The sequence below is a fragment of the Helicoverpa zea genome, chromosome 21 (genome assembly GCF_022581195.2).
Source record: "Helicoverpa zea isolate HzStark_Cry1AcR chromosome 21, ilHelZeax1.1, whole genome shotgun sequence".
Lineage (NCBI taxonomy): Eukaryota > Metazoa > Arthropoda > Insecta > Lepidoptera > Noctuidae > Helicoverpa > Helicoverpa zea.
The window spans coordinates 4,585,153-4,610,693 of record NC_061472.1 but is presented as its reverse complement, the minus strand read 5'-3'; the positions used below and the strand labels follow the sequence as shown (position 1 = coordinate 4,610,693).

At 35.5% G+C, this 25,541-nt stretch overlaps 4 protein-coding genes across 4 annotated transcripts in view; 2 read left to right on the top strand and 2 right to left on the bottom strand.

Annotated features, from left to right (window-relative positions):
• Positions 1 to 18: 18 nt before the first annotated feature.
• Positions 19 to 2,107, bottom strand: LOC124640653 (putative glutathione-specific gamma-glutamylcyclotransferase 2). Its single transcript, XM_047178518.1, has 3 exons — positions 1,825 to 2,107; positions 686 to 914; positions 19 to 333 (listed from the first exon to the last, which is right to left on the bottom strand). The coding sequence occupies exons 1-3, from the start codon at positions 1,957 to 1,959 to the stop codon at positions 146 to 148; spliced, it is 552 nt and encodes a 183-aa protein (XP_047034474.1). The 5' UTR covers positions 1,960 to 2,107; the 3' UTR covers positions 19 to 145.
• A 2,225-nt stretch (positions 2,108 to 4,332) lies between these two features.
• On the top strand, positions 4,333 to 13,921 carry LOC124640620. Its single transcript, XM_047178470.1, has 2 exons — positions 4,333 to 5,145; positions 13,851 to 13,921. The coding sequence occupies exons 1-2, from the start codon at positions 4,348 to 4,350 to the stop codon at positions 13,893 to 13,895; spliced, it is 843 nt and encodes a 280-aa protein (XP_047034426.1). The 5' UTR covers positions 4,333 to 4,347; the 3' UTR covers positions 13,896 to 13,921.
• A 1,293-nt stretch (positions 13,922 to 15,214) lies between these two features.
• LOC124640607 (CCR4-NOT transcription complex subunit 9) lies at positions 15,215 to 17,044 on the bottom strand. Its single transcript, XM_047178446.1, has 2 exons — positions 15,914 to 17,044; positions 15,215 to 15,289 (listed from the first exon to the last, which is right to left on the bottom strand). The coding sequence occupies exons 1-2, from the start codon at positions 16,798 to 16,800 to the stop codon at positions 15,274 to 15,276; spliced, it is 903 nt and encodes a 300-aa protein (XP_047034402.1). The 5' UTR covers positions 16,801 to 17,044; the 3' UTR covers positions 15,215 to 15,273.
• A 196-nt stretch (positions 17,045 to 17,240) lies between these two features.
• LOC124640608 (HEAT repeat-containing protein 5B) overlaps positions 17,241 to 25,541 on the top strand; it is a 36,097-nt gene continuing 27,796 nt past the window's right edge. Inside the window, exons 1-9 of the mRNA XM_047178447.1 lie at positions 17,241 to 17,432; positions 17,953 to 18,082; positions 18,484 to 18,695; positions 19,963 to 20,110; positions 22,853 to 23,070; positions 23,362 to 23,459; positions 23,736 to 23,896; positions 24,600 to 24,733; positions 25,259 to 25,409. Coding sequence (XP_047034403.1) covers positions 17,957 to 18,082; positions 18,484 to 18,695; positions 19,963 to 20,110; positions 22,853 to 23,070; positions 23,362 to 23,459; positions 23,736 to 23,896; positions 24,600 to 24,733; positions 25,259 to 25,409 — 1,248 coding nt within the window. The 5' untranslated portion in view covers positions 17,241 to 17,432; positions 17,953 to 17,956. The remainder of the gene's footprint in view (positions 17,433 to 17,952; positions 18,083 to 18,483; positions 18,696 to 19,962; positions 20,111 to 22,852; positions 23,071 to 23,361; positions 23,460 to 23,735; positions 23,897 to 24,599; positions 24,734 to 25,258; positions 25,410 to 25,541) is intronic.

Genomic DNA, 25,541 nt, shown 5'->3' with positions numbered 1-25,541 from the left:
TGTCTATTAAGGGAAATATTATTGACTTTCATCATAAAGACTAAAAGCCACTATTTAATGATAAAAAGGCTTATTCAAAATTCGAATAGAAGCACCAAAGCTACGCCCAGCGATTGGTCTACATTAAAACAAAAGAATATCACACTCAAGTCTTTTTGGAATCCGGATCTAGTCTCCTCACAGCAGCCTCTAGCTCAAAGAGATGATCATCTTTGACGTCTGGTACAAGTTTCCTCATGGTTGCTGCTAAATTGTATACATACTCCTTGTTAGGCCCACTGGGACCATGGCAGGATACCACCTGTTGTGCGATCTCTTCTATTGATGCTTCACCTGGAATGATAGGACATGGATATATGAGTAGAAGTACATACATCGATTTTATTATCTGCCCATTACAAACGTATTTTTATCAAATTGGCTGAATAAGATTTTTTAAGCCAGTTTATAAAAATAAATATTTCCAATGAGCCTAATTTTTAAAATAGCAATATGAATAACTGTGACAATGATAAATTCAGTAGGAAAGATTTTGAAAAATTAGATTTAATCAAAGTAATAAGAAGATTACGGATGTTTGCAGCTGACCAGCATTATTTCATACCTTTAATTAATTTTGGTTTCACAGTAAACCATAAAAATTAAGGTGGCAATTAAATGATTACAAAATAAACCCTCAACCCACCAGCATAAGATTCATTTTCCTCCGTCGCCACATACAGAGTCAACTGGAATGGTTCATGATTCATGTCTGCCGGATGGAATGTGATGGTCTTCCTCATGTATCCGTTCTTCTCTCGGTAGTCCAGGTGCTTGGTGACTTGAGCCACATCTTCTGTTTTTATCTTGTAAGCTATGCCCCACACTGTGCTGTTTGGGTCATCACTTTGGACCAGCGTTACGACTCTGCCTGGCTGGAATTAGAAAAAGATTTTTTTTTCTACAATCTTCAGTGTGTGTAACAAATAAAATTATTGTTATTGTAATAAATAAAAGTTGATATTTTATATAATAAAAGTATGTATAAATCATGTAGTCTAGTGAAAAAGGTAGCAGAGTCCTCACACAATGATGATGATGAAACAAATAATGAAGAGAAAAAGAAATAGATTTATTTGCAAAATATACCAAGTATTCCACAAAAGTAGATAAGTAAGTATAAGTAATATCCTCTAACAATAATCCTCCCTAAATATAATAATAATAATCTATCCTCTAAATATAAGTAACTGCCTCGTTGGTCTAGTTGTCGCATATATGGCTGCTGAGCACGAGGTCTCGGGTTCGATTCCTGAGTCGGGCCGAAATCGCTTTGTGGGTTTTAGAAGACTTTCACAAAGCAGCCCGGAGCCTGGAAGTTGGTGATTGATACACCCGTGCATCGGAGAGCACGTAAATGTCGGTCCTGCGCCTGATCTCTTCTCCGGTCGTGTCGGATTGCCGTCCTATCGGGCTATGAGAGTGAAGGAATAGGGAGTGCACCTGTGTCTGCGCAAATGCTTGTGCACTATAATATGTCCTGCGCAGTTGGCTAATCTCCTTACATGAGAACAGCCGCCGTAGCCGATAATCGGCTAGGAGGTCATCATCATCATCATCATAAGTAATATAAGTATTCTGATATTTTTGAGATGAAAACTTCAAGTAGAGTCACAAGACACGATATATAATAAATAGAAAACACAAACATGTTAATAAATGACGTACATATGAAGTGTTACCCTTGGTTTGCTATGATTACCCAGTTTTGCCATAATAGTAAAAGCGAGTTTTGAGTAGCTTACCTGTTAGATCTGACAAGCACGAGATATTCTAATTACTTACTTTTTCTGGTACTCCTCGGTGGTCAATACTATGTTGATAAAATCTTCTCAAGTAACCTTTTATATAACCTACGATTTTGCAATCGTATTTGAAGTCTACTTTCCACACCAATGATCCATAGCCAAATATCCACATCTTTTTCACGTTTTGATTTATCAAATTAATAATTTTTGAGCCTTATTATATAAATATGTTTAAATAATTTATTAAAAATAGAAACTTAAAATTTCAATTCGCTCATTTTGACAATTGTATGGCTGATGGATGCCTGACTTGACTTATGACATGCATGCATGACTGACACTAATGAGTGACATACAGTCATAGACATAATATAGTAAACAGGACTGCGCATATTTAACCAAAAAACGAGCCGAGTGATCAGTTAGTACGGAGGCCGTCTGTCCCTTTCTAATAGGGTGACTATGAGATTAAGCTATGTGAGACCAATCCGAGTTTGCTAAGATTATTAAACACAGATTGGTATTGAAGTTTTAACTTACGCAGTTTGTGACCTTAAAATACTAATATAGGCTTTTAATAATTAGCGGGAATTAGCAGTAATAAAACGGGAAGATTCGAAGTGCAGACTGATTTTTTTGTATTTTTGCTTCACATATAGACTGCTGAGCCATTTATATCGCCTTTCTACATTTTTTTGGGAAGCTATAACAATAGTACAACAGTTTTAAAATCCATCACCCATATTTTGACTCATTACAAGAATTCATGGACACCCTAGTTGTTTGATTTACGAAAATGTTATTATTAGCTTACCTGTGGAACGATATATTGCAACCACTATAGGAGTCACTTTCACAAGTATAAAAGCAACACTTTTTCACCATTTTAATAGTTTAAATTGATTTAATACAAAAAAATATAAACAAAATTTTAAATGCTGATTACGCGCCAAGAATGTTCAGGGTTACCACTAGAAAATAAAAAAAGCGAAATAAAAATTTATGTTGTTTATGTTTTAAGAATAAATACGAATAAATTAATGCGATTGTTATTAATTTGTTGACTTACAATTGTTAAAATAAGATAAAAATATAAGTGATTCAATTGTTTTTTTGGGCAAAAAAAACTTGATCACAACATTTTTTTTTATGCTGGCAAGGTGTTAGAAAGAGACAAACGGCCTCCGTTCTAACTATCCCTCTCGGCTCGGATTTGCCTCTGTGTATTATGCAACCAATTTAGTACCTTATTGCGTTGGAATAGAGTTCATTTTCGTAAATATATATTTTGAGAGTGCGCAATCTTGTTTATAGTATATTGCATCTATGCATACAGTCAACAGTCCTCGAATATTCTCGCACCCTCGCCTCGCCTTGTCACACCACATTTAAAACTGAATCAAACTCGTGCACGAAATGTGGCATCCTTTAAATCTGAAATGAATTTCGGAATGATCTCTTGAAACTGGAACTCTGCAGTATTTTTTTAATGTTAAAATCAACTCACTATAAGTATAAACGCCTAATAAACTGAGGAAAAAATGAGGGTATTCTCAAATCCACCTAACAGCCTCTGGACATTTAGTATTAGCAGTAGGCAGGAAGTGCCACTGAGGAGCATTCAGGGATACCGGCCGTAAGCACGGTGGTATAACACCGTCAACTTCCAGACTCCGGGACATTTAGGACGAGTTTTTCTTCAATGCTATTCTCGTATGTGAGTAGTCGTGGTGGCCTAGTGGGTAAAGGACCAACCTCTCAAGTATGAGGGCGCGGGTTCGATCCCAGGTCAGGCAAGTATCAATGCAACTTTTCTAAGTTTGTATGTACTTTCTAAGTATATCTTAGACACCATTGGCTGTGTCTCGGACATCCTTGGCAGTCGTTACGGGTAGTCAGAAGCCAGTAAGTCTGACACCAGTCTAACCAAGGGGTATCGGGTTGCCCGGGCAACTGGGTTGAGGAGGTCAGATAGGCAGTCGCTTCTTGTAAAGCACTGGTACTCAGCTGAATCCGGTTAGACTGGAAGCCGACCCCAACATGATTGGGAAAAGGCTCGGAGGAGGATGAATTATAGAAGTAAAGTGTTATCTAGACACCAGAATATTTAGATTTCGTTTACTTATACGAAAACACAAGAGATATTTATTTTATTACACTCATGACAAAGAAGTTGATTTTAAGTAGCTATTTACCCATAACACCTTGAACTTCCTTGGCGTTACTCCCAAGACTTACTGGTAGAGGTTTTATATAAAAAAAAGAAATTAAGACTCTCGAAGAAGGTTCATTTACCATCCATTCTACGGTGTCAAAATATTGCAATATGTCATAGCTAGTTTAATACATTTAAATTGGTTTAATATTATAAAATGGCTGGATAAAACAAACATTCATAGGTTATCTCGCAGCTACATGTACCATTCCCTTATGTATGGACTTTATTTTTTTCGAATATGGTGATCTACAGCAGTAACGGATATGTTTGGCTTGCTTAAAGTCAGAAGAACAACAATAATGACTAAAAAAATAAAGCCTTTATAATAACAGCCACTTATCAATGTCTATAGCTCAGAGACTGTGTAATGAAATTGTGGAGCCAGCCATAAAACCTGCTATCTTAAGCACATCCAGGAAATGTATGTTTCAGAACCCTAAGACTTCATCAAGCGGACACCGTTCTTCGAACACCCGACCTATTAATCCTCAGAAAAGTATAAATGTTCAAAAAAGGAAGACTTCCAGCAAATTACCAACGCGAGAATCTTTCGGTAGTGGCAACTTTCTTCGATCATCCAAGCTCAAAAATCTTATAGATACAGCGGTCAACACCTTCGTATCTGGACCTCAAGCTTGTGATAGCAGGACCCTTCTACAATCTAAGCTCAAAAACATCGAAAGCGAAAGTCATATTAAACCAAAGTATATTCTTATAGATACAGCTGTCAACACCTTAGTATCTGGACCCATAACGTGTGAGAACCATTGCGTAACAAACTTGCGCAAACGCAAGTCTTCTCCGGCCAACCGCTGCGCTTGCAAATGTTCTCTTGGAAAACTAAATAATTGTAAAGCCAGCGTTAAGGAAATTCAAACACATCATAACAGAAATTATTTTCTCGCCGATAAGGCTTGTTCAAAAATTGTTGAGAAAGCCAGTTGTGGTACACAGTTTCTTGAGACACTTAGCAAAGCAATACGGCAGCGTCGAGATAAACCTAAATCATCGTGTAAAGAAACGATGACTGTGCTATCTACAAGACGATCCCAGGGTACGAAAGTTAGACAGGAATCTCAACACAATCATAAGAAGTCCCAGGCGGCCAATTCGAACTGTAGTTTCAAGTTAAGTTCCAAGCGATTGTTAGACTAATATTATCCTGTGTTGTTCTGTATGTTATATTCTCTTTTCATACATTAAGGAACTATACTATATTTACCGAAGTATACTAAATCATTTTAGTTTTATACGGACAACACTACCTCTACTGTGAGGACAACACTAAAAAGAGATTTTGACAGTTAGAGCGCGCGCTTTACATTGCGCTTCCTTCGTGGACTGATAAACTATGTTTTCTTACGATTGATATTAAATTGTGTTTTTAAAAGTGAATACAAGAAGTTATTGTGATACGAATTGACGTTTTATTTCTGATTAAGGCTAGGAGATCATACCCTAGCTTATATCAGAAGCGGGAAGAACAGAAAACGCCTAATTACCAATGGGGCGCGAATGCTCCGAATACAATAAAATTAATGATCACGCCACACTATGCGAAACACTTAAACGAAGACGAGATGACCACAGCACTGATTGCTCAACCGCAATAATGTATCAAGGACTTATCTACTCAAGGAAAACAAAGCGACATGGTCAACAACTTGTGGAGCCTATAATGACGACGACCAGACAAGATTCTTGTGTGTAGATTACTGCTTGACACACACTACGCCTGATGGCGATTAGACACCTTCTCCGCCGCGATGCAACAGGTACCCGAGACATTGGACAATCAGGTATAAGCATTAATATTTTTTTTTCTCATTCCAATTAATCCATGGAATAGAAAACAATCATTTAATTGCCCAAACATGTGTATACATGCATACACACGCAGGTGCATGCATGTAGGATAATACAATTATTAAAGGTATGTGCTTAAAACATGTTTGCCACTTGTCATGGCATACAAATATAAAACTAGAAACATTTAGCTCTATATACTAAAAACTATTTGAGCTGACATTTCAGAGCTTCGGTACTGAGTTTTCTCTAGGTTATAGATATTTTGTTGTACATAATGGGTGCCATTCAAAATATAATTTAGCACATAAGTGCAGTTTTACATGGATGTGAACAGAGTTTGCTATTGATCCATTTGATGCATACATTTTTAAGGTGAGTAAATGTACAACAATATATTTCATTAGACATCCATAAACCAGCTGGGAACATGACAGATACTCTGAGGTAAACATTTATATCCTGAGTAATTATGTATGGTGTTATTTTTGCTACACATTGAATACATAAAATATTCATGAGAAAAGAGTAAATAAAGCAAGTAAAGTTAATTGCATAGTTCATGGGGATGATGGCCAAACGATTTGGTGTTAATGCATTATTTACATACATTACTGAAATAGACAAAGGAAGTACTTATAAAAATAAGTAAATAGGATATAACAATAGGATATTCATGATATAAAGCCAATATTACAATAATTAAAATTGAAATAATCATAATCACTTACAAATAGAGGTAGAAAATAAAGTGGTTAATTGACAACCAACAAAAACCGTGCGACACAGCTCTTGACTATTCTATGTACATCCAAAGCGGTGATAACAGGTATTAATAATGGATAATCAAATACTTTAAAGTACTTTAAACACTAAACTGGTTTTTATTAATAAAGTAACTATATGAAACTAATTGCTTCAAGCCAGTATGTTTCAGACAGTAAGTATGTTTTACCAATATCTTGGTACTGCCAATAGCATACATCATTGTTAAGTAAAACTTCATTCCAAGCAAATATCATTGCTTGTTATTATTTTAAAGAGTATCTAAAGTGAAAATTATAAAAATGGTAATCTTTTTAAATGATCTTTTCCATATTATTAACTGTAAATTGCCTCACCTAGAAAAAGTTAAACTGCTTATTCTATCTGAATGTTGGATGATATTACAGCTAACAGGTACATTATAGGACTGTAACACATTAAGGATAGTTTAATCACAGTAAAGATGCAGCAATTGTAGTAAATATTATTTACTTAAAGGATTTTACAGACTGAAGCATAATAAATAAATATAAATCAGTAGTGTCAATTAATCAGAAGAAAATATAACTCAGTAGTGTCAGTAATCTGAGTAGCCAGATCAGATATGTTCTTTTTGAAAGATTTCATTTTAATTTGGAATCCACCACTTGATGCTGAGACCAGTTTTCTCAACCATTAAAAATAACCCGAAGTGTTTAAAGATATGTATACTAGAATCAAATAAATACAAAATAAAGAAATTTCGGCTTTGAAATCTGAATCGAAAGCAGTCTATATATTATTAACTTAATAAATGAATATGGCAATTGGCTCAATAAGAGATAGGTTTGAGTTGGAACAAAACAACATTAGTTATACATAAAATTGTCTGATACTACACAGGAGCTATACCATCAGAATACATTATACCATACTGAAAAAGAAGTATGTGAGACAGTTAAAGAATAAAAGACTAGGCAATTAATAAGTAATTTGTCCTAGCCCATTAAAAAGTTGAATGCATACCAGGGCACTCAGTAAAACATATAGATTATTATAAATAAACTGAACCTGAACTTTTATGTATGGTAACGATACAAGTTAACATTTCTCTCTATACTCTCTTTATGACAGGAAATCTTGTAATTTCCTGGGAGGTAAGACATTTTATTCTGAGACTAAATTTCAGCACATATTGTATGTTAGACCTTCTCTCACAGAAAATTACATGTACAGTTTATGATGATTTTCTTGATTGATGTTGTGAGTCTATTCTGACCACTTATAAAATAGGAACCAAGATTGTGGAGGATCAGAGGAGTGAATTCAGTTGGGTGTCAACAACATCTTTAACAAGTCAGTAAGTACAACCATAAGTGTTTTACAGTCAACAACTAAGAAAGAGCATTGCTTAGTATTTATTAGTTTTGAACTATTAATTGAAAAAAAAAAACTGATAAAGAACAATTTATATGGTGATTGGAACTTATATTTAAAGATGATGACATCTGGTTATGTTTATATTCATATATATTTATTTGCATTCCATAATGTTACAATAGATGTTGAAGAGGCTTAAAACTAAGTAGGTACCATTATAGGCCCTGTTAGGGCACAGCTAAAGAAGGCAATACTTTAAGGCACCATAAATAAAGAACCATGAGTTAAACTAGGCTCAGGGGTACTTTGTTGTCACTTTGTTTGTATTAAAATTGTTTCTACGGCACCACCTTCAATTCTGCTTTCGTATCCCTCATACGGGATATAGTTCCGAAGGAGCAGAAAGCTTTTCCACTCACGCTTTACAACTTGTAGAGTTATAATTTGATTAAATGGTATTAACTAAAAAGAAAAGCTTAAATTGAGAAGTGTAGTGATTTTAATGAATTGTTAATTAATAAAACAATACCAGACGAAGAAAATTGAATGAATAAATTAAAGATTTGTACAATTTTTACCTTGATTATCTGTTATTATTTCTTACGAGCCTCTGTATTGAGATGTGAAATGATTTGAAAGATTCATACTAATTCAGTTTGGTTGTATTGTTGAATTATTGAAATAAGACTACATAAATAAACTTTTGATAAGTTCATAGGTTGGAAGGTATGCACTATGTACTGTTTTAGCTGGTTCTATTGTTTGTTGCTGAAAACAAACGACTCGAGGAAGAAAATGGATATTATGTATTTATATATTTTAACCACTACAATAAGGGATTAACAGAAACAATTGTAATGTTGTAACAATTGTAACTTGTAGTGGTCTGATTGAGTTTGATTGTGTTGTTAAATAATAATAATAGAAGACATGTATTGATTTAGTTCAACCATAGGCATTGCTCTAATACAAATAAGAGATGGACAGAGAAAAATGTAATTACTTGTACATTTCTCATTTTATTATGTTGTTAATTATTAAAAACTAGCGACTGGAATGCTAATAAAGAATTGAGTATTGAATAGACAAGATATATTGTACTAGTTGTGAGATAACGAATATAAATAAGAGATGGGCAGAGAAACTGACTAAAGAATTTGTATTAGCTACTTTGATCATACTGATGATTAATGGATACTAAACGAGATAAAATATGTATACATATATATTGTAGTCAGAGATAGAAGATGTAATAAATTGAGAGATTTGTATATTGTCCAGTTTGAGGATATTAAGCAATTGTATATTGTATTGAAGATCAATACAAGTGTAGTGACGCAGTTTATGAATCTAAGGCTGGATATTAAGAAATTGTATATTGTATTGTTAATGTACAGTAGTCCAGGTACTGGATAGAAAGAAGTTGTTTACTGTAATGAGAATTATATAAGCAGAAGCAATGTGTAAATACTGATTTGCACTTTGAATTATGATAGTGATAAATTTTAATGTGTTAATAAGGAACATAAGTTCAGAGACTTTGTATAATAGAAGTTTTCTATTGAAATGAGAAATGATATAAGTATTTTGATGCCAATATGGTGATGTTGACTTGTACTGCTTGAATTTGAATGAGGTACACAAATCCAGAGACTGGATACATAGGATTCTTTATTTAATGATTGATGATATAAGTATGTTGTCGTCGATATGTTCATATTGACTTGTAATATTGAAATTTGAATGTATTGATAAAGTATGTGTAAGATAAGAACCGAGACTGGATATAAGGAATTGTTTATTTGATGGGGAACTATATAAATGAATTCATGTCAATATGTTGATTTTGACTTGTATTGCTTGAATTTGAATGTATTGGTAAGGTACCTACACAAGTCCGGAGACTGGATATAGAGAATTGTTTATTTAATGGGGAATGATAAAAGTATATTGATGTCAAAATGTTGATGTTGACTTGAAATGGTTGAATTTGAATGTATTTATAAAGAATATAGATCCAGAGACTGGATATAAATAAAGTTGATTATTGAAATAGGATATGATATAAGTATATAGATGCCAATATGTTGATGTTTACTTGTAATGGTTGAATTTGAATGTATTTATAAAGAAATAAATCCAAAGACTGGATATAAAACAAGTCGATTATTGAAATAGGAAATTATATAAGTATATAGATATCAATATGTTGATGTTGGCTTGTAATCGTTGAATTCGAATGTATTTATAAAGAAATAAATCCAGAGACTGGATATAAAACATGTCGATTATTGAAATAGGAAATGACATAAGTATAAAGATGCCAATATGTTGATGTTGACTTGAAATGGTTGAATTTGAATGTATTTATAAAGAATATAGATCCAGAGACTGGATATAAATAAAGTTGATTATTGAAATAGGATATGATATAAGTATATAGATGCCAATATGTTGATGTTTACTTGTAATGGTTGAATTTGAATGTATTTATAAAGAAATAAATCCAAAGACTGGATATAAAACAAGTCGATTATTGAAATAGGAAATTATATAAGTATATAGATATCAATATGTTGATGTTGGCTTGTAATCGTTGAATTTGAATGTATTTATAAAGAAATAAATCCAGAGACTGGATATAAAACATGTCGATTATTGAAATAGGAAATGACATAAGTATATAGATGCCAATATGTTGATGTTGACTTGAAATGGTTGAATTTGAATGTATTTATAAAGAATATAGATCCAGAGACTGGATATAAATAAAGTTGATTATTGAAATAGGATATGATATAAGTATATAGATGCCAATATGTTGATGTTTACTTGTAATGGTTGAATTGGAATGTATTTATAAAGAATATAAATCCAGAGACTGGATATAAAACAAGTCGATTATTTAAATAGGAAAATATATAAGTATATAAATGCCAATATGTTGATGTTGACTTGAAATGGTTGAATTTGAATGTATTTATAAAGAATATAGATCCAGAGACTGGATATAAATAAAGTTGATTATTGAAATAGGAAATTATATAAGTATATAGATATCAATATGTTGATGTTGGCTTGAAATGGTTGAATTGGAATGTATTTATAAAGAATATAAATCCAGAGACTGGATATAAAACAAGTCGATTATTTAAATAGGAAAATATATAAGTATATAGATGCCAATATGTTGATGTTGACTTGTCATGGTTAAATTTGAATGTATTGATAAGGTACATAAGTCGACAGACTTGATAGAAGGATCTTGATGTCAATTTGTTAACATGACTAGAAGGCGTAGATAGCTCCAAATAGGAGTGAATTCCTCGTTGCAGTCACAGTGATAGTAAGATTAACTTACTCTGTTAAACTTGAATGTTTTGATAAAGTATACAAGTCCAAATACTAGACGTGAAGTTGTTTACCGTAGTAAGAATTTGTACAAGTATATGGTTGCCAATTTGTTAAAATGGCAATGTACACAAGTCACAGTTTGGATTCAAAATGAAATGAAATGAAAATATTCGCAGAAATTGTTTATCGTAGTGAGAGTTTATGCAATTATATTGTTGACGATTTGTTAGCATGGCTGGAAGGCGTGGATGGCTCCAGTTGGAGTGAAGGCCACGATGCAGTCATAGTTAGAGATGGCTGGAAGGCGTGGATGGCTCCAGTTGGAGTGAAGGCCACGATGCAGTCCTAGTTAAAGATACGACTCTGGAAGGTTGGCACGATCGTGAAGCCTTGTTGGTGGACATCCTCTTGGCTTTGCGGTGAGGGGTCAAATGCAGATGTCGTGAGTTGAGATTGGCTGGAAGGCGTGGATGGCTCCAGTTGGAGTGAAGGCCACGATGCAGTCCGTCCTAGTTAAAGATACGACTCTGGAAGGTTGGCACGATCGTGAAGCCTTGTTGGTGGACATCCTCTTGGCTTTGCGGTGAGGGGTCAAATGCAGATGTCGTGAGTTGAGATTGGCTGGAAGGCGTGGATGGCTCCAGTTGGAGTGAAGGCCACGATGCAGTCCGTCCTAGTTAAAGATACGACTCTGGAAGGTTGGCACGATCGTGAAGCCTTGTTGGTGGACATCCTCTTGGCTTTGCGGTGAGGGGTCAAATGCAGATGTCGTGAGTTGAGATTGGCTGGAAGGCGTGGATGGCTCCAGTTGGAGTGAAGGCCACGATGCAGTCCGTCCTAGTTAAAGATACGACTCTGGAAGGTTGGCACGATCGTGAAGCCTTGTTGGTGGACATCCTCTTGGCTTTGCGGTGAGGGGTCAAATGCAGATGTCGTGAGTTGAGATTGGCTGGAAGGCGTGGATGGCTCCAGTTGGAGTGAAGGCCACGATGCAGTCCGTCCTAGTTAAAGATACGACTCTGGAAGGTTGGCACGATCGTGAAGCCTTGTTGGTGGACATCCTCTTGGCTTTGCGGTGAGGGGTCAAATGCAGATGTCGTGAGTTGAGATTGGCTGGAAGGCGTGGATGGCTCCAGTTGGAGTGAAGGCCACGATGCAGTCCGTCCTAGTTAAAGATACGACTCTGGAAGGTTGACACGATCGTGAAGCCTTGTTGGTGGACATCCTCTTGGCTTTGCGGTGAGGGGTCAAATGCAGATGTCGTGAGTTGAGATTGGCTGGAAGGCGTGGATGGCTCCAGTTGGAGTGAAGGCCACGATGCAGTCCGTCCTAGTTAAAGATACGACTCTGGAAGGTTGGCACGATCGTGAAGCCTTGTTGGTGGACATCCTCTTGGCTTTGCGGTGAGGGGTCAAATGCAGATGTCGTGAGTTGAGATTGGCTGGAAGGCGTGGATGGCTCCAGTTGGAGTGAAGGCCACGATGCAGTCCGTCCTAGTTAAAGATACGACTCTGGAAGGTTGGCACGATCGTGAAGCCTTGTTGGTGGACATCCTCTTGGCTTTGCGGTGAGGGGTCAAATGCAGATGTCGTGAGTTGAGATTGGCTGGAAGGCGTGGATGGCTCCAGTTGGAGTGAAGGCCACGATGCAGTCCGTCCTAGTTAAAGATACGACTCTGGAAGGTTGGCACGATAGTGAAGCCTTGTTGGTGGACATCCTCTTGGCTTTGCGGTGAGGGGTCAAATGCAGATGTCGTGAGTTTAGATTGGCTGGAAGGCGTGGATGGCTCCAGTAAGAGTGAAGGCCTCGAGGCAGTCCTAGGAACGCAGCTCTGTAAAGGTGGCACAGTCATGAATTCTTGCTGGCGAATAACCTCTTGACTTTGACCTTTAACTTTGTACCAAAATATAAACCAATTTGTAAATGTGAACACCATGTAGCATTTTAATTGTCACTTTACTCTCATTTGTCTTTGCGATTCTACATGATCTTCGCATGCTTTTACTGTATGTATCAATACATACAAATTGTAATACTATATTATTTTTAAAAAGAGTAACCATGGAGTTTCTTGCCCGTTCTTCTCCATAGGAAGCTACTTTTGGAATGGGCAACTAGAATCAAACTTAGTTATGGTTTTGACGTCCATAAGTGCTTGTAAAGGCCTAAATGAAATAAATGATTTGACTTTGACTTTGAGAAGTTTGAGGACAAACTTAGTGGTCAGAATGGCCGAATGTTAGACTAATATTATCCTGTGTTGTTCTGTATGTTATATTCTCTTTTCATACATTAAGGAACTATACTATATTTACCGAAGTATACTAAATCATTTTAGTTTTATACGGACAACACTACCTCTACTGTGAGGACAACACTAAAAAGAGATTTTGACAGTTAGAGCGCGCGCTTTACATTGCGCTTCCTTCGTGGACTGATAAACTATGTTTTCTTACGATTGATATTAAATTGTGTTTTTAAAAGTGAATACAAGAAGTTATTGTGATACGAATTGACGTTTTATTTCTGATTAAGGCTAGGAGATCATACCCTAGCTTATACGATGGGCACTCAATCACTTCCCAGTTCAAGGACCAGATTTTTGAGACACATTAAAAAAAATAAGTAATTATTATTTATTTTCATTCTCTTACTTTGAACCTCTACCAGGGCCCCGATTCTCCTAATTTTACTTAAGGGTCATACGATTCACGTTCGACTCGGTTCGACTGAGATCCAATCCCGACTCGATTACGATTGAAGCGTATGTGGCATTCCGCTATTTTTTCTCTGAAATAAACGTTTTTATCCTTTTCTGTCATTCAATAATGAATCATTTTGTCTGCAAATGATTTACGATTGCAAAATGATTGTACAGCAAACTACCGTATAGACCAAAATCACCAAAATAGCAGACCAATCGCACACCAATCAAATGTCAATCGAATACGATTGGTCTTTTATTAGTAGCAGAATGCCCGATATGGTTAAAACTGCTATTGCGATCATATTGCGATTCGATTTTGTCATTATTAACTTAGGAGAATCGGGCCCCTGTAGCTATCCTTATAGTCTCCCCACACTATTTGTCGTTTAGGAAGGAAGAATACCGCGCGACTTGGAAGTCGCTGAATAGAAACCCTGAACTGTTATTCAGGGTTTCAACAAACATCAATACAACATCTCCAAAATGTACAACCAGCTGGTACTAAACTGACATTCTTGTACCAAGCTGGTTATTTTTTTATTGTCCGACATAATTTATGAAAGGCAGCCTAGAATAGAAGATTAATAAGATTGCCCAAAATTATATACGAATTGTACGACAGTCCCTACCTACAGAGTTCATGTTGACGTTGCGCAATGATATTACTGGATATTAGCGTATTTTTTGTTCCAGAATTTAATTGTTCGTCTAGATGGCCCCTTACTTATAAGATGACCAAAAAGGTACGCCGATTCGGTTTTGCTTGATTTTTAGGGTTCCGAACCCAACAGGGTAAAACGGGACCTGATTGTTCGTCTTCACCGGGCTGTCTCATGAACCATCATAGCTACGTAAGCCCTCTTGGGGTACCTAATACAAGGGGGGTATATTATGTTCTGTGTGTAAGACAGCAGAATTTTTCACAGATGATGTATTTCTGTTGCCGCTTTATTATTAAATACTCACTGCCTACCTTGTTACTAGGAGTTATGATCAGAGAATAGTCGGAAAGCCGTTACCTTCAAACTTTCCAATTTAGGATATACCTATTATTTTAAAACTTTACACTATAGAAAAAGCAAAAACTCGCAAGGTTGCTGTAGATGTCCAATTTGAAAGAAAGAGCCTTTAGGGTTTCAAGAAGCAATTTGTTCAAATAGATACTTGACTGTTGCTCTTGTCTTATTTTAAATAGGTTAGGGAAATAAAAAATTTTGATTGAAATAATAAAAAGGTTTATTCCTAGTCCACTACGACTGCATACAAAATTAGTGCTTTCATCTTGTTTTGTACCTAAAAAAATAATACAATAATGTGTAAGAGACAAATACATAATAATAACATTTAAAAGGCAAAATTTAGTCAGTACATTCATTAATTTTATTATTTCAAATATAAATGGATATGTCAGTAAACATATAATTTTAACAGTTCAAATCTGTAGATTATCTGGTATAAACACAGATTTGTTCTGAGAATATTGTTAATAGGCTCACAGGCCCACTATAAACAATAACAAAAAGTAGCACTTAATAGTATTCCTTATACTATAAACAGAAATAATAAATTTATAGACCTATATTGAAATTTCCAGAATTTCCATAAGGATCTAATGTAATACTTGGAACTACAAGTGCACAGTGTGTCCATCCTCCATTCAGTCAATACAAGCTATAAGAATATGCTTGTATAAGAGAACTAATCACACCTGTGCACTAATCCTTAACATGTAAGTATGAGCCAATTTATCAAGGCTTATTTTCATACATCTCTGCAATAAAATACACTTTACCATCAACAATTTATAAGCAGGAATGTGTAATTATGCTAGCTATATTTATTTAATTTAGTGTATAAAACTGCACTACTTATTGTATATTGTCCATAGTGGGCATGTATCAGAAAGACAAGGCTCACATGTTCTGTTGTGCCGGACTGGCCGGCGGGGGCTGAGCTTCCAAGTTCTTAATGAGCTGAGCCAGCCAGTGCTTAGTGGAGTTATCTTCCTGGAGGCAAGCTGCAAACGTGGAGTCTCTCAACTGGTCGGGCAGGCATTGTCTTAAGGCCTCTCTAGCTCTAGCGTTGTCAGACAGGCGCAAATAACATCTGACAACATGTTTCAGTAAGCGTGCGGACGGGTCTTTGGCCAGAGATAATACCATTTTTCCTAATATCATAGCTACATGAGAGAATCTGTCATACGTTTGGCAAATATAACAAAGTCCACTGTCATCTAGCAATATCTTTTGTAAAATAAATGTAGCCACTGTCTTGGATAGTTCAGATCCGTTTTCCATGATACGCAGACACAGTGGTATTATTTCAGTGGTCAACAGAAAAGTGATAACTTCCTGTTCATCTGTTTTGACTAAGGCTCCAATAACTCCGAGGCTGGTAAGGCGTAAGTATTCGAAAGGACGTGTTTTGGAAACAGTGTGGAGGAAGGGATAAAGGAATAGCGGTACGTGTGCTTGTAGGAAGGCCGAACGGGTCTCGGGATGCGAGGCGACGCACTGCATGAGCGCCAGCGCGTTGCACACGCGGTTGCTCTGGTGCGCCGTGAGCGTCGGCGGGATCATGGCCACATAGATGTTGGTGATCTCCTGCAGCAGCGCGGCGATCGTGCCGAAGCTGTGCCACAACATAGGCGCCAGGTCCGGCACATTCTCACGCTTCTTACTCAGCTCCAATAAAGCATTCTCTCGGGTCTCAGGATTGCACAGTTCCAGGATCCATGTAAATATTTTTTCTCTGTCCACGGACTGCATGTTCGCCGGGCTCTGCTGGGCACTCATGTTAATCATTGATCTGGTTCAAATGCTTTTTGCACTGGCTTCTTACAATACACGTAGGCTACGTTAAGGTTAAAATCATTGTATTTTTATGTTAACGTTTAAAATTTCACAGAACCATGTGTCAATTTGTGGTTTATTAACGATATTACTTTTAATACTTTGTTAAAGAGATTAAAATTCTAACTTATATTAACTATTTCTCGAAAGAGACAAGCGTCGGACAATCGACGACATTGACGTGACAATTGACAGACAAACAACAAAAATAATCATAGACAAAATCAACAGCTTGTTTTGGAGACTATGTTAGGGATAGACTACACCGACTAGATTTTACGGTTCATAACCGGTTTTCGTTACTCTAATTATTTTAGTAGGAACTGTCATTTCGAGAAAACCATTTGTTGACATTAATTAATTTGACATTTCATTTCACTGCTTTGGGCAGCCTGCTGTGTATGCGGACGAGTGATATTGTGTATTTTAATTAAATAATCATCAACTATAGTTTTGTGGATATTGTGGCTAGTTAATATTTATTGTTTTAGCTCTTAACTGAGATTAGGACGTGTATTTCTTCAAAATATTCTTAGTTATAATATGTGAAAGTGTTTTCTTCGACTTCCAACCCACGTTCATTGGTTTGTTACTTTTTAATTATTGTGATCGTGAATGTATTGCATTACGTTTCAAGATAGACAGTATTTTAGTAGAACTATTCGACCCTGTGCCGATTTCTGTGTAATATTATCAGTCTCCGGTTGATTCATCAGGTTGACGCCATTGCGGGGTATAATTAACTATAATAAACAAACTTCGTTGTGTTACACGTATCGAGTCTGCGCTCGTTATTCTGTTTTCGCACGCAGTAAAAGAGCATGTTAGTGAAACTAGGTTTATGTACTGTTGTCATGAGTAAACTGTGGATAACATAATGTTGAATGATTTAACAAAATGTTAAAGAAATAACAGAGAACATGTTAGCAAAATAACTGAAACAAGGACCTTATTACCTTCGTATTGATACAATATACAACCACCTCAAGTAAATTAACAATCAAGAACTTGATTTAAATCAAACTTTTCAAAATTAGAACAACCAGAACACAAATCCAAAAAAAAAAAATCAAATTGTAACTGGCCATATTTATTTATTTTTAGAAAAATGGAGGTGTCCCATTCCTTGACTCTGAATGAGTCTGCTCTGCAGCAGCTACCTGATGATAAGAAGCCACACTTCATATTTGAGTGGCTCCGATTCCTTGACAAAGTACTTGTGGCTGCACATAAGGTAAATATTGCTGTGAAACCTATTTTTGTTTCTGTCTATGACATTAGACAATTGCCGATACAAATTACTAAATCTATGGTCTGTAATTACCAAACAGTTATTGTAAGAAATACTTAATTTTGAAGATTACTGGGTATTACAGAATATCAAATATTGTAAAAATAAATATTTCTTTGATAAGTCTATCTTCATACATTCTCAAATTTACTGCACACAATGCTTACACAATTGCTGTGTATCAAATACTTATAATTCATCAAACAAAAGAAGTTATTCAATAAGAGTAGGTTATTTTTCATCCAAATTAAAGTTGCAAGACAAAAATTAAAAAAGTAAATAATTCTGCACCACATTTTCCATTCAATTTCTAAAATATGAATATTTATTGTTTTTTCAAACAGTCTGACATCAAAAGCTGCCAGCAAAAATTGGTAGCTCAGCTGGTCAACCTTTTACGAGAGAACCTTGGTGGACCGGCAAGGAGGTTGCTAGCTCGGAACTTGGCTACTTTATTCTCTGTGGGAGATACATTCCTACTATTTGATACAGTTAACAAATGCAATGACATCATCAAGGTTAAGGATGACTCTCCATCTTATTTGCCGACAAGACTGTAAGTATTATTTTATTATCATTTATTCCTTAATTAATCATTTACACAGGTCCAAATGTACTTTTGTGTATTTATGTAGTAATTCCGAAGTATTTAGGTCTGCAAAAGGGGAAGTAAAAGTAATATGTTATTTCAAAAGACTGCACTTATGACCCTAAATCTAATTTACCCCATGGGACTTGCTTTATTGTCCTTATGAACTATATTTTGCTAAGCACTTGTAAATGCCAAGATAAAGGTCACAGATAGTTCATAGCTGAACAAAGCTCTTGCGTAACCTAAATAGTTTTTTGAACTAGCTTCTGCCATGGTTTCGCCTGCTTCCAGAGAGAGAACTACATATTGACTTTAGGTAAAAAGTAGCCTATATATTATTAAGATTTAGAAGCTATACCTCTGCTAAGTTTAAGCAAAATCCATTTTCTGCCATAAAAGACAAATATTAGTACATACATCTAAACTTTCGCATTTATGATAATATTAGTAGGTCAGAATATGTATACATACATACAGCAAACAGATTTGCATAATATTTGCTGTGTGGGTGGTAGCTAGACAACCAGCAGTTTGTAAATTAAACATCTAAAACTTCTAAGTTTCTAACATGATATGCATATCTAAGTTTTACGAGTACTAAAGGCATTGTTGTACGTGAGATAGTCTAGCCTTATTTAATATTGTCAAACATAAGAAAGAATTTCCTACTGCTAATTGTTAGACTAGTTAGAGAGTAGAGACTAGTTTAGTTGTAGGAATAAATAACATTAAGTTTTTTACAAAAATTGGTCTCAAGGCTTAGTTAATTGAGAGTTAGATAAAATTAGGAAGCCTCCTGAACCCTTATCTGTGACTTGTACATGCTATATAATATTTGATTTCTGTAGTTGGTTTTCACGAATCCACAGTAGTGATTTGTTCACATTTTGACTTTCGCAAAGTAAATAGTTTACCTTCGGGTTTTCAATATTGGCCATCTTTGGACAAGAAAGCGTCATGGAACATCTGTACGAAATAAATGCTTAGAGTCAAACAGCTAACTTCAGAAATGCAAAGTTATACGGCGCAAAATGTTGTTATATCAATCAACCTTTTAATTACTCTTCAAAGGTCATCTCATCACTCATCGAACATCTGTTTAATTCTAAATAGATCACACACAATAACATAAGAAACATTTCCCGCGTAAAGCCGTAATGAGCTTATGAAAGATTATAACTATAATCCTATTACACCTCTTCTACGTTTTAAAAACATGTGTATGTTCCAGGGCTGCCATATGTTGCCTCGGCAGTATGTATGAGAAACTTGGACGTATGATGGGCAGATCATATGAAGAGACTGTGACAACCCTAGTTAGGTCTCTGAAAAATGCTGAGTCGCAAACTAGACTGGAGATTATGAATACTCTTGAAAAGGTGAGACTTGAGAATTCGATGTTCGAATAATTCTTTGCTTCCATGATTTTATGCAAGTATGATTTTAGGCATTTGGGGTTTTTGATTTTATTATGGGAACAAATATAATGACCACCATAAAATGCTTTGATACCCTAAGTTTTGCAACCAGAAATATCTACTGAACACCAGAAAAATAAAGTCTAAAAATGTAATAGTACCAGCTATTTTAGTCACGACTTCACTTTAAATTGTATTCGACCACCAAATTTAGTAAATGATCACCAACTCTTGACAACCAAATTAATGTATTATTTTTGCCTAAATAAGTCACTGTGATTGCCATAAAATGTAGGCTTATTACCAAATAAAGTATTATGATGCCATATTAAGTTATGTGTCCGGCTTGCAATGCATGCGTGAGTGTCAGTATGACGAGTGACAGGGGAAAATGGAAGAAAATGACATATTGCGCCGACGCCAAGTAAAATTGGGAACAGGGCAGGAGAAAGAAGAAGAAGAATGTGTTTCTCAATACACTCTTATCGCACTGTTTAGAGGCATGCAATAGACAATTTTCCACGCTAGTGCAGGAAAAGGGTCCCCAAAATGTTATTACATTTATTTTATCAGGCCGAACTTATTTTTTTGGAGTCAGTTTACTTAAACAGGATAGCAAGATGTAAAAACTTTTTTTATGATCATTTACTACTTTTGGTGATCATTTACTACTTTTGGGATAACAATGATTTTTTTGGACTCATTTTGCTTAAATAGGATAGCAGAATTTAAAAACTTTGGTTATAATCTTACTTTAAAATGGTGGTTTAATTTTGGTGATCATTTACTATTTTTGGCTTACGCATGATTTATTTTGGAGTAATTTCACTTAAATAGGATAGCAAAGTGTTAAAACTTTGGTGATAGTTTTACATTAAAATGCGAGTTTCATTTTGGTGATCATTTACTATTTTTGTCTGCTGTTTGTTACTATATCTGGTGATCAGTTAAACATAAGCCTTTTATTATTACATTTATGTCATATGATACATGCAGGTCATTCGATAAAATAATGTTTACAATATTTTATTACATAAAATGGTCTTATCAAGAACTTTTTTAAAGTTACCTAATTATGTAACTTGATATCAGTTATGTTTTATTAATCAGGTGTGTTAATTTGGGCATCCATTTTTTACATTTTACGGTTGTGTTACTGCATAGATAGATTATATGTTTAGTAGAAAAAAATATATCCTTCAAGAGGATAAAGAATAATCTAATTCCCCTTAGTCTTCAAATGCCCTTGATAATGCTCAAACTACCCTTGAGGTAGGGTTGTAGAGTTGTAACTTTGTAGAGTTGTAGGGTAGTTGTAAGCCCTGCAAAGGCAATATCCATAATTTTATTTTACAAGATGCTTCAGTTACTTGGTATTTTATGGTTTCTAGGCCATTTACAGTAACTTTTTGAATACATTAGGGAAATTGACGTTTCTTATCAGTGGGCACACACGTAAAAACAGTTTTCAGTTCTTTGTTGAGTTCCATTTTACTACTTAGTTAAACAATCAAGTGGGTTCTTCATGTTGACGCTTTGACATGAACGATGGTGTTAAATTGAATGGCAGATAATTTGTCAACACATATTGTTGTTGTAGCTAATAGGAACAGTAATACAATTTAATTAACAATGAAACTGTTTGATGATATATCATGATACATGCGGTTATGACGTAATAACTAGCTCACGGTCCTGTTTTAGTATTTTGGTTTATTAAAGACCAAGCAGGTTTCTGGTTATCCTACTTATATTATAAATGTGAAAGTTTGTGAGAATGTATGGATGTATGTTTGTTATTTAATCACGCAAAAACGGCTGGACTGATTTGATTAAAATTTGGTATGTAGATAGGTGATACCCTGGATTAACACATAGGCTACTTTTTATCAACACACCACGCGGGCGAAGCCGCTGGCGGAAGCTAGTCTGCCATAAAGAGGCTTTGTTGTTGACGACCTAAGCTCATCTTTTTATTTTGTACTTCATTGTATTAATACATTTGGTATAAGCTATTTAGCAACCAGTAGATGGTAAACAGCGAATATGCAAAAACTTAGCACAGATGCTCATCATGGAACTATGATGTATTCCAAGAACAGATGGCATCTTAAAAAAATAAACATGTTTGTTTTCAGCAAAACCTAAAGATTGCGAAATCTAAACAGCATGAACTTGTTTTAGCCTTATTATTATACATACTTAAATTAACACATTTTGTTTAGTATATACCTTAAATTTCGTGACCCTCATTTAGTCTAGCAAAGTAGTAAAAACATTGGTAATTAGTGAATATAAATACTTATAGGTTCTACTTATGTATTTACCTTAATATTAACCTTATATAAATTACCTCGTATTGTTTAGTAAACTTTCATACTTTTTATTCCGTGACTATCATAAACTTTATAAATATTTAAGTTTTTATAAAATAGTAATTAGTGGGTCGAAAAGTGCTGGAGTGGAGACCATGGACTAGCAAGCGCAGCGTAGGACGTCCACCAACGAGGTGGACAGACGACCTTATAAAGGTCGCCGGAAGACGCTGGATGCAGGTCGCCTCCAACAGGTATCTGTGGAGATCTAAGCGGGAGGCCTATGTTCAGCAGTAGACGTCCTATGGCTGAGATGATGATGATGAGTTATTATTAGATATTATTTTATAACCACCAAATTAAACATCCTTTCTTCCTTACCCTACAGATCTGTGTAGGCATGGGCACAGCAGCCCCCGCTGCCGTCCGCGAAGTCTCCCGCGCCGCTCGCGCCGCGCTGGTCTCCGAGAGAGCGACGGCAGTGAGAGCGGCAGCAGCACATACGTTGCGACATCTACTGCCGTTGATGCGTTTGACTCCGGCGGACTTGGATGCCATAGCGGCCGCGTGTTTAAGAGCTGCACATTCTAGTGATTATTCTTTGAGGTGAGTGGATTACTACTGTATCCATAATTAGCTAATATTTTATCTGTGGTTTCACCCACTTAGTATCCCGTTCCCAGTTAGGATAAAAAATATTCTGCTTTTGGTCGTATGGTTTTAATAAAACTTACCTCCCTGCCGTTTTTTTCAGTCAAACTGATATAGCCGTCTTTGAGTTACTTTTTAATTTTGTTTGTATCCCCGAACCAAGGAAATGTATTTAACAACCCTTATCCAAAATTTTTATACTTAGTTTTAGTCACAGAGTAACAAGTTGTTTCCTTCTTTGAACAGGTGCGCTATAGCAGAACTGCTGGGCGCGTTAATAGCAATCACGCAAGCTGGTGAAGTTACCAATCTCAATTCCAAACTGAAAGTCGGAGCTCAATCAGGTATGATTCTAAACCGAATTAAATCACTTTTTTTACAAACGTTAGAAATATATTTAAAGATCTGTATATACCTACGACATATTTTATTTGGCACGATCTGTTTTCCGCGACCATTAGAAAATACCTTCCGTAGGTACCAGGATAAAATATAGCATATGTCACTTGGGTATAATGTAGCTTCCCAACAAAATAATGTTTTAAATCGATTTAGTTGTTTCGGACCCTTTAGGGCACAAAAAAACAGTATAAATCTTCATAATATCTTTTTATTTCCAGTGCAACAAAAGAAAGACCCGCCAAAGAACGTAGTGTCTCTAGACGAGGCGCTAAACTTACTGATGGGCGCGTTCCTTCGCGGCGGCACCTCATTCCTTAAGGGGGAGATCATTAAGTCCAGTTCCGGTGTTAATAGGGAAGTTCGCGTCTGTGTTACACATGTAAGTTTAAATATTACTTCATACTAGATATAAGTTTGTGAGGCTAAAAAGACGGTTATTGTAAAAAGATAAAATGTAACTAACCAAAAGCGCTGGCCTCCAAGTGTGACACAGTGTACACTAACAAAAAATACAATATAAATACTTATTTTCCTTACATTATTTATTTTAGGCAACTAGCGCCCATAGTAAATACAAATATAACAGTAATAAATATTATATAAACTATTATTATGTGGGTAGCCACTTTAAGTGTGCATACAGCTTTAACAGTCTTTGATAGGTTTTTTAGCATTTACGAAAGAAAATCATAAAAGTTTTAAAAGATGCTTCTAAGTTCTTACGCAGTCATAAGGCAATGATTTAAACTTGTCCAACATCATTACAAAACAACATTGATACAGGTATTTTAAGGTAAACAATCATAAACTTACGGTAAGGTAAATAAATTTACATTTAGCGAATTTTAGTTGTCCATTTTTAGATATTCCTTCATCATACATTTCACAACATTTTTTTTTGCAATTAATCTTATATTATAAAAAGGCACTAGATAAACAGTCTCGTCAAAATCAAATTACCTTCAGGATATACAAAACAATGTCTCGTTTACTAACAACGAAGAATAACAAAATTCCACTTACAAATACTTACATACGATTTCTCGTCAAAAATACTTACAGACAATTTCTCCACTTTTCAGGCGTATGTGGTGTTCGTACAAAATATGGGCGGCGTGTGGCTGGAACGTAATATGACGACTTTCTTGAATCACGTGCTGGATTTAGTAGCTAATCCTAAGGCGGCTAGCTCGCATGTCGACGCTGTTTATTCTAGGTAAGTTTATAAATAAATAAATAAAATAAAATAAATAGGTAAGTTTATATGAAAATATTATTAACATTGCTAGAACTGTGGGCTCGCAGCGCTGTTCTCGGGCATATTATTTATACCTTATTTCGGCAACTCATAAATTACGAGAATATAATTATTCCTTTTTCTATAAAACAGCCAAATCCCCAAAAGAATCTTGCGATATATCTCCCCTTCCTCGTGTTTCTTGCAAGACACCCCATGATAAGCTTATGATTCTAACAAGATGTCTCGTGAACCCGTATGTTTCTTGCAAAACGCCTCCCGATTCCCTTACGATTCTTGCAAAACATATCCAGATTCCTATACATACATTTCTTGCAAGATGTCTCCCGATTCCCCTGTTTCATACTAGACACCTCCCGATTCCCTCATGTTTATTTTGAGAAATCTCCCGAATTCGTTTTCGACTTGTCATCTAACACTTCGCTAAACACGCAGATATAAGTTTAGTAATGCCAAATGCTGATTATTATAACATTTCCATAGAAAATGTATAAACTACATCCTACGCAACACCCTCGGCAAGATGTTAGGCGAGAAGGCGCAGGCGTCGGCGTGTCGCGAGATCATACAGATTGTTATCAAACAGATGAACAGTATTGACTTCAACCCGGAGAACGCTAAGGATTGTAATCAGGTACGTCGTTTATATGAACAGAATATAAAAAGCAGTTGTTATGTTTTGATTCATATTATTAGGACTACCTATACTTCGGCCGTTCAGAGAATGCGTTCCTGACACCTATCAGTTAGTCACGACTAGTGATGG

Coding starts and splice junctions, on each gene's coding strand:
- LOC124640653 (XM_047178518.1), bottom strand. CDS start 1,959: ATGTGGATATTTGGCTATGGATCATTGGTGTGGAAAGTAGACTTCAAA. Junction 915..1,824: donor ACCGAGGAGTACCAGAAAAA/GTAAGTAATTAG, acceptor TTCTAATTCCAG/CCAGGCAGAGTCGTAACGCT. Junction 334..685: donor GGAAAATGAATCTTATGCTG/GTGGGTTGAGGG, acceptor CTATCATTCCAG/GTGAAGCATCAATAGAAGAG.
- LOC124640620 (XM_047178470.1), top strand. CDS start 4,348: ATGTCTATAGCTCAGAGACTGTGTAATGAAATTGTGGAGCCAGCCATA. Junction 5,146..13,850: donor GTTTCAAGTTAAGTTCCAAG/CGATTGTTAGAC, acceptor CCCTAGCTTATA/CGATGGGCACTCAATCACTT.
- LOC124640607 (XM_047178446.1), bottom strand. CDS start 16,800: ATGATTAACATGAGTGCCCAGCAGAGCCCGGCGAACATGCAGTCCGTG.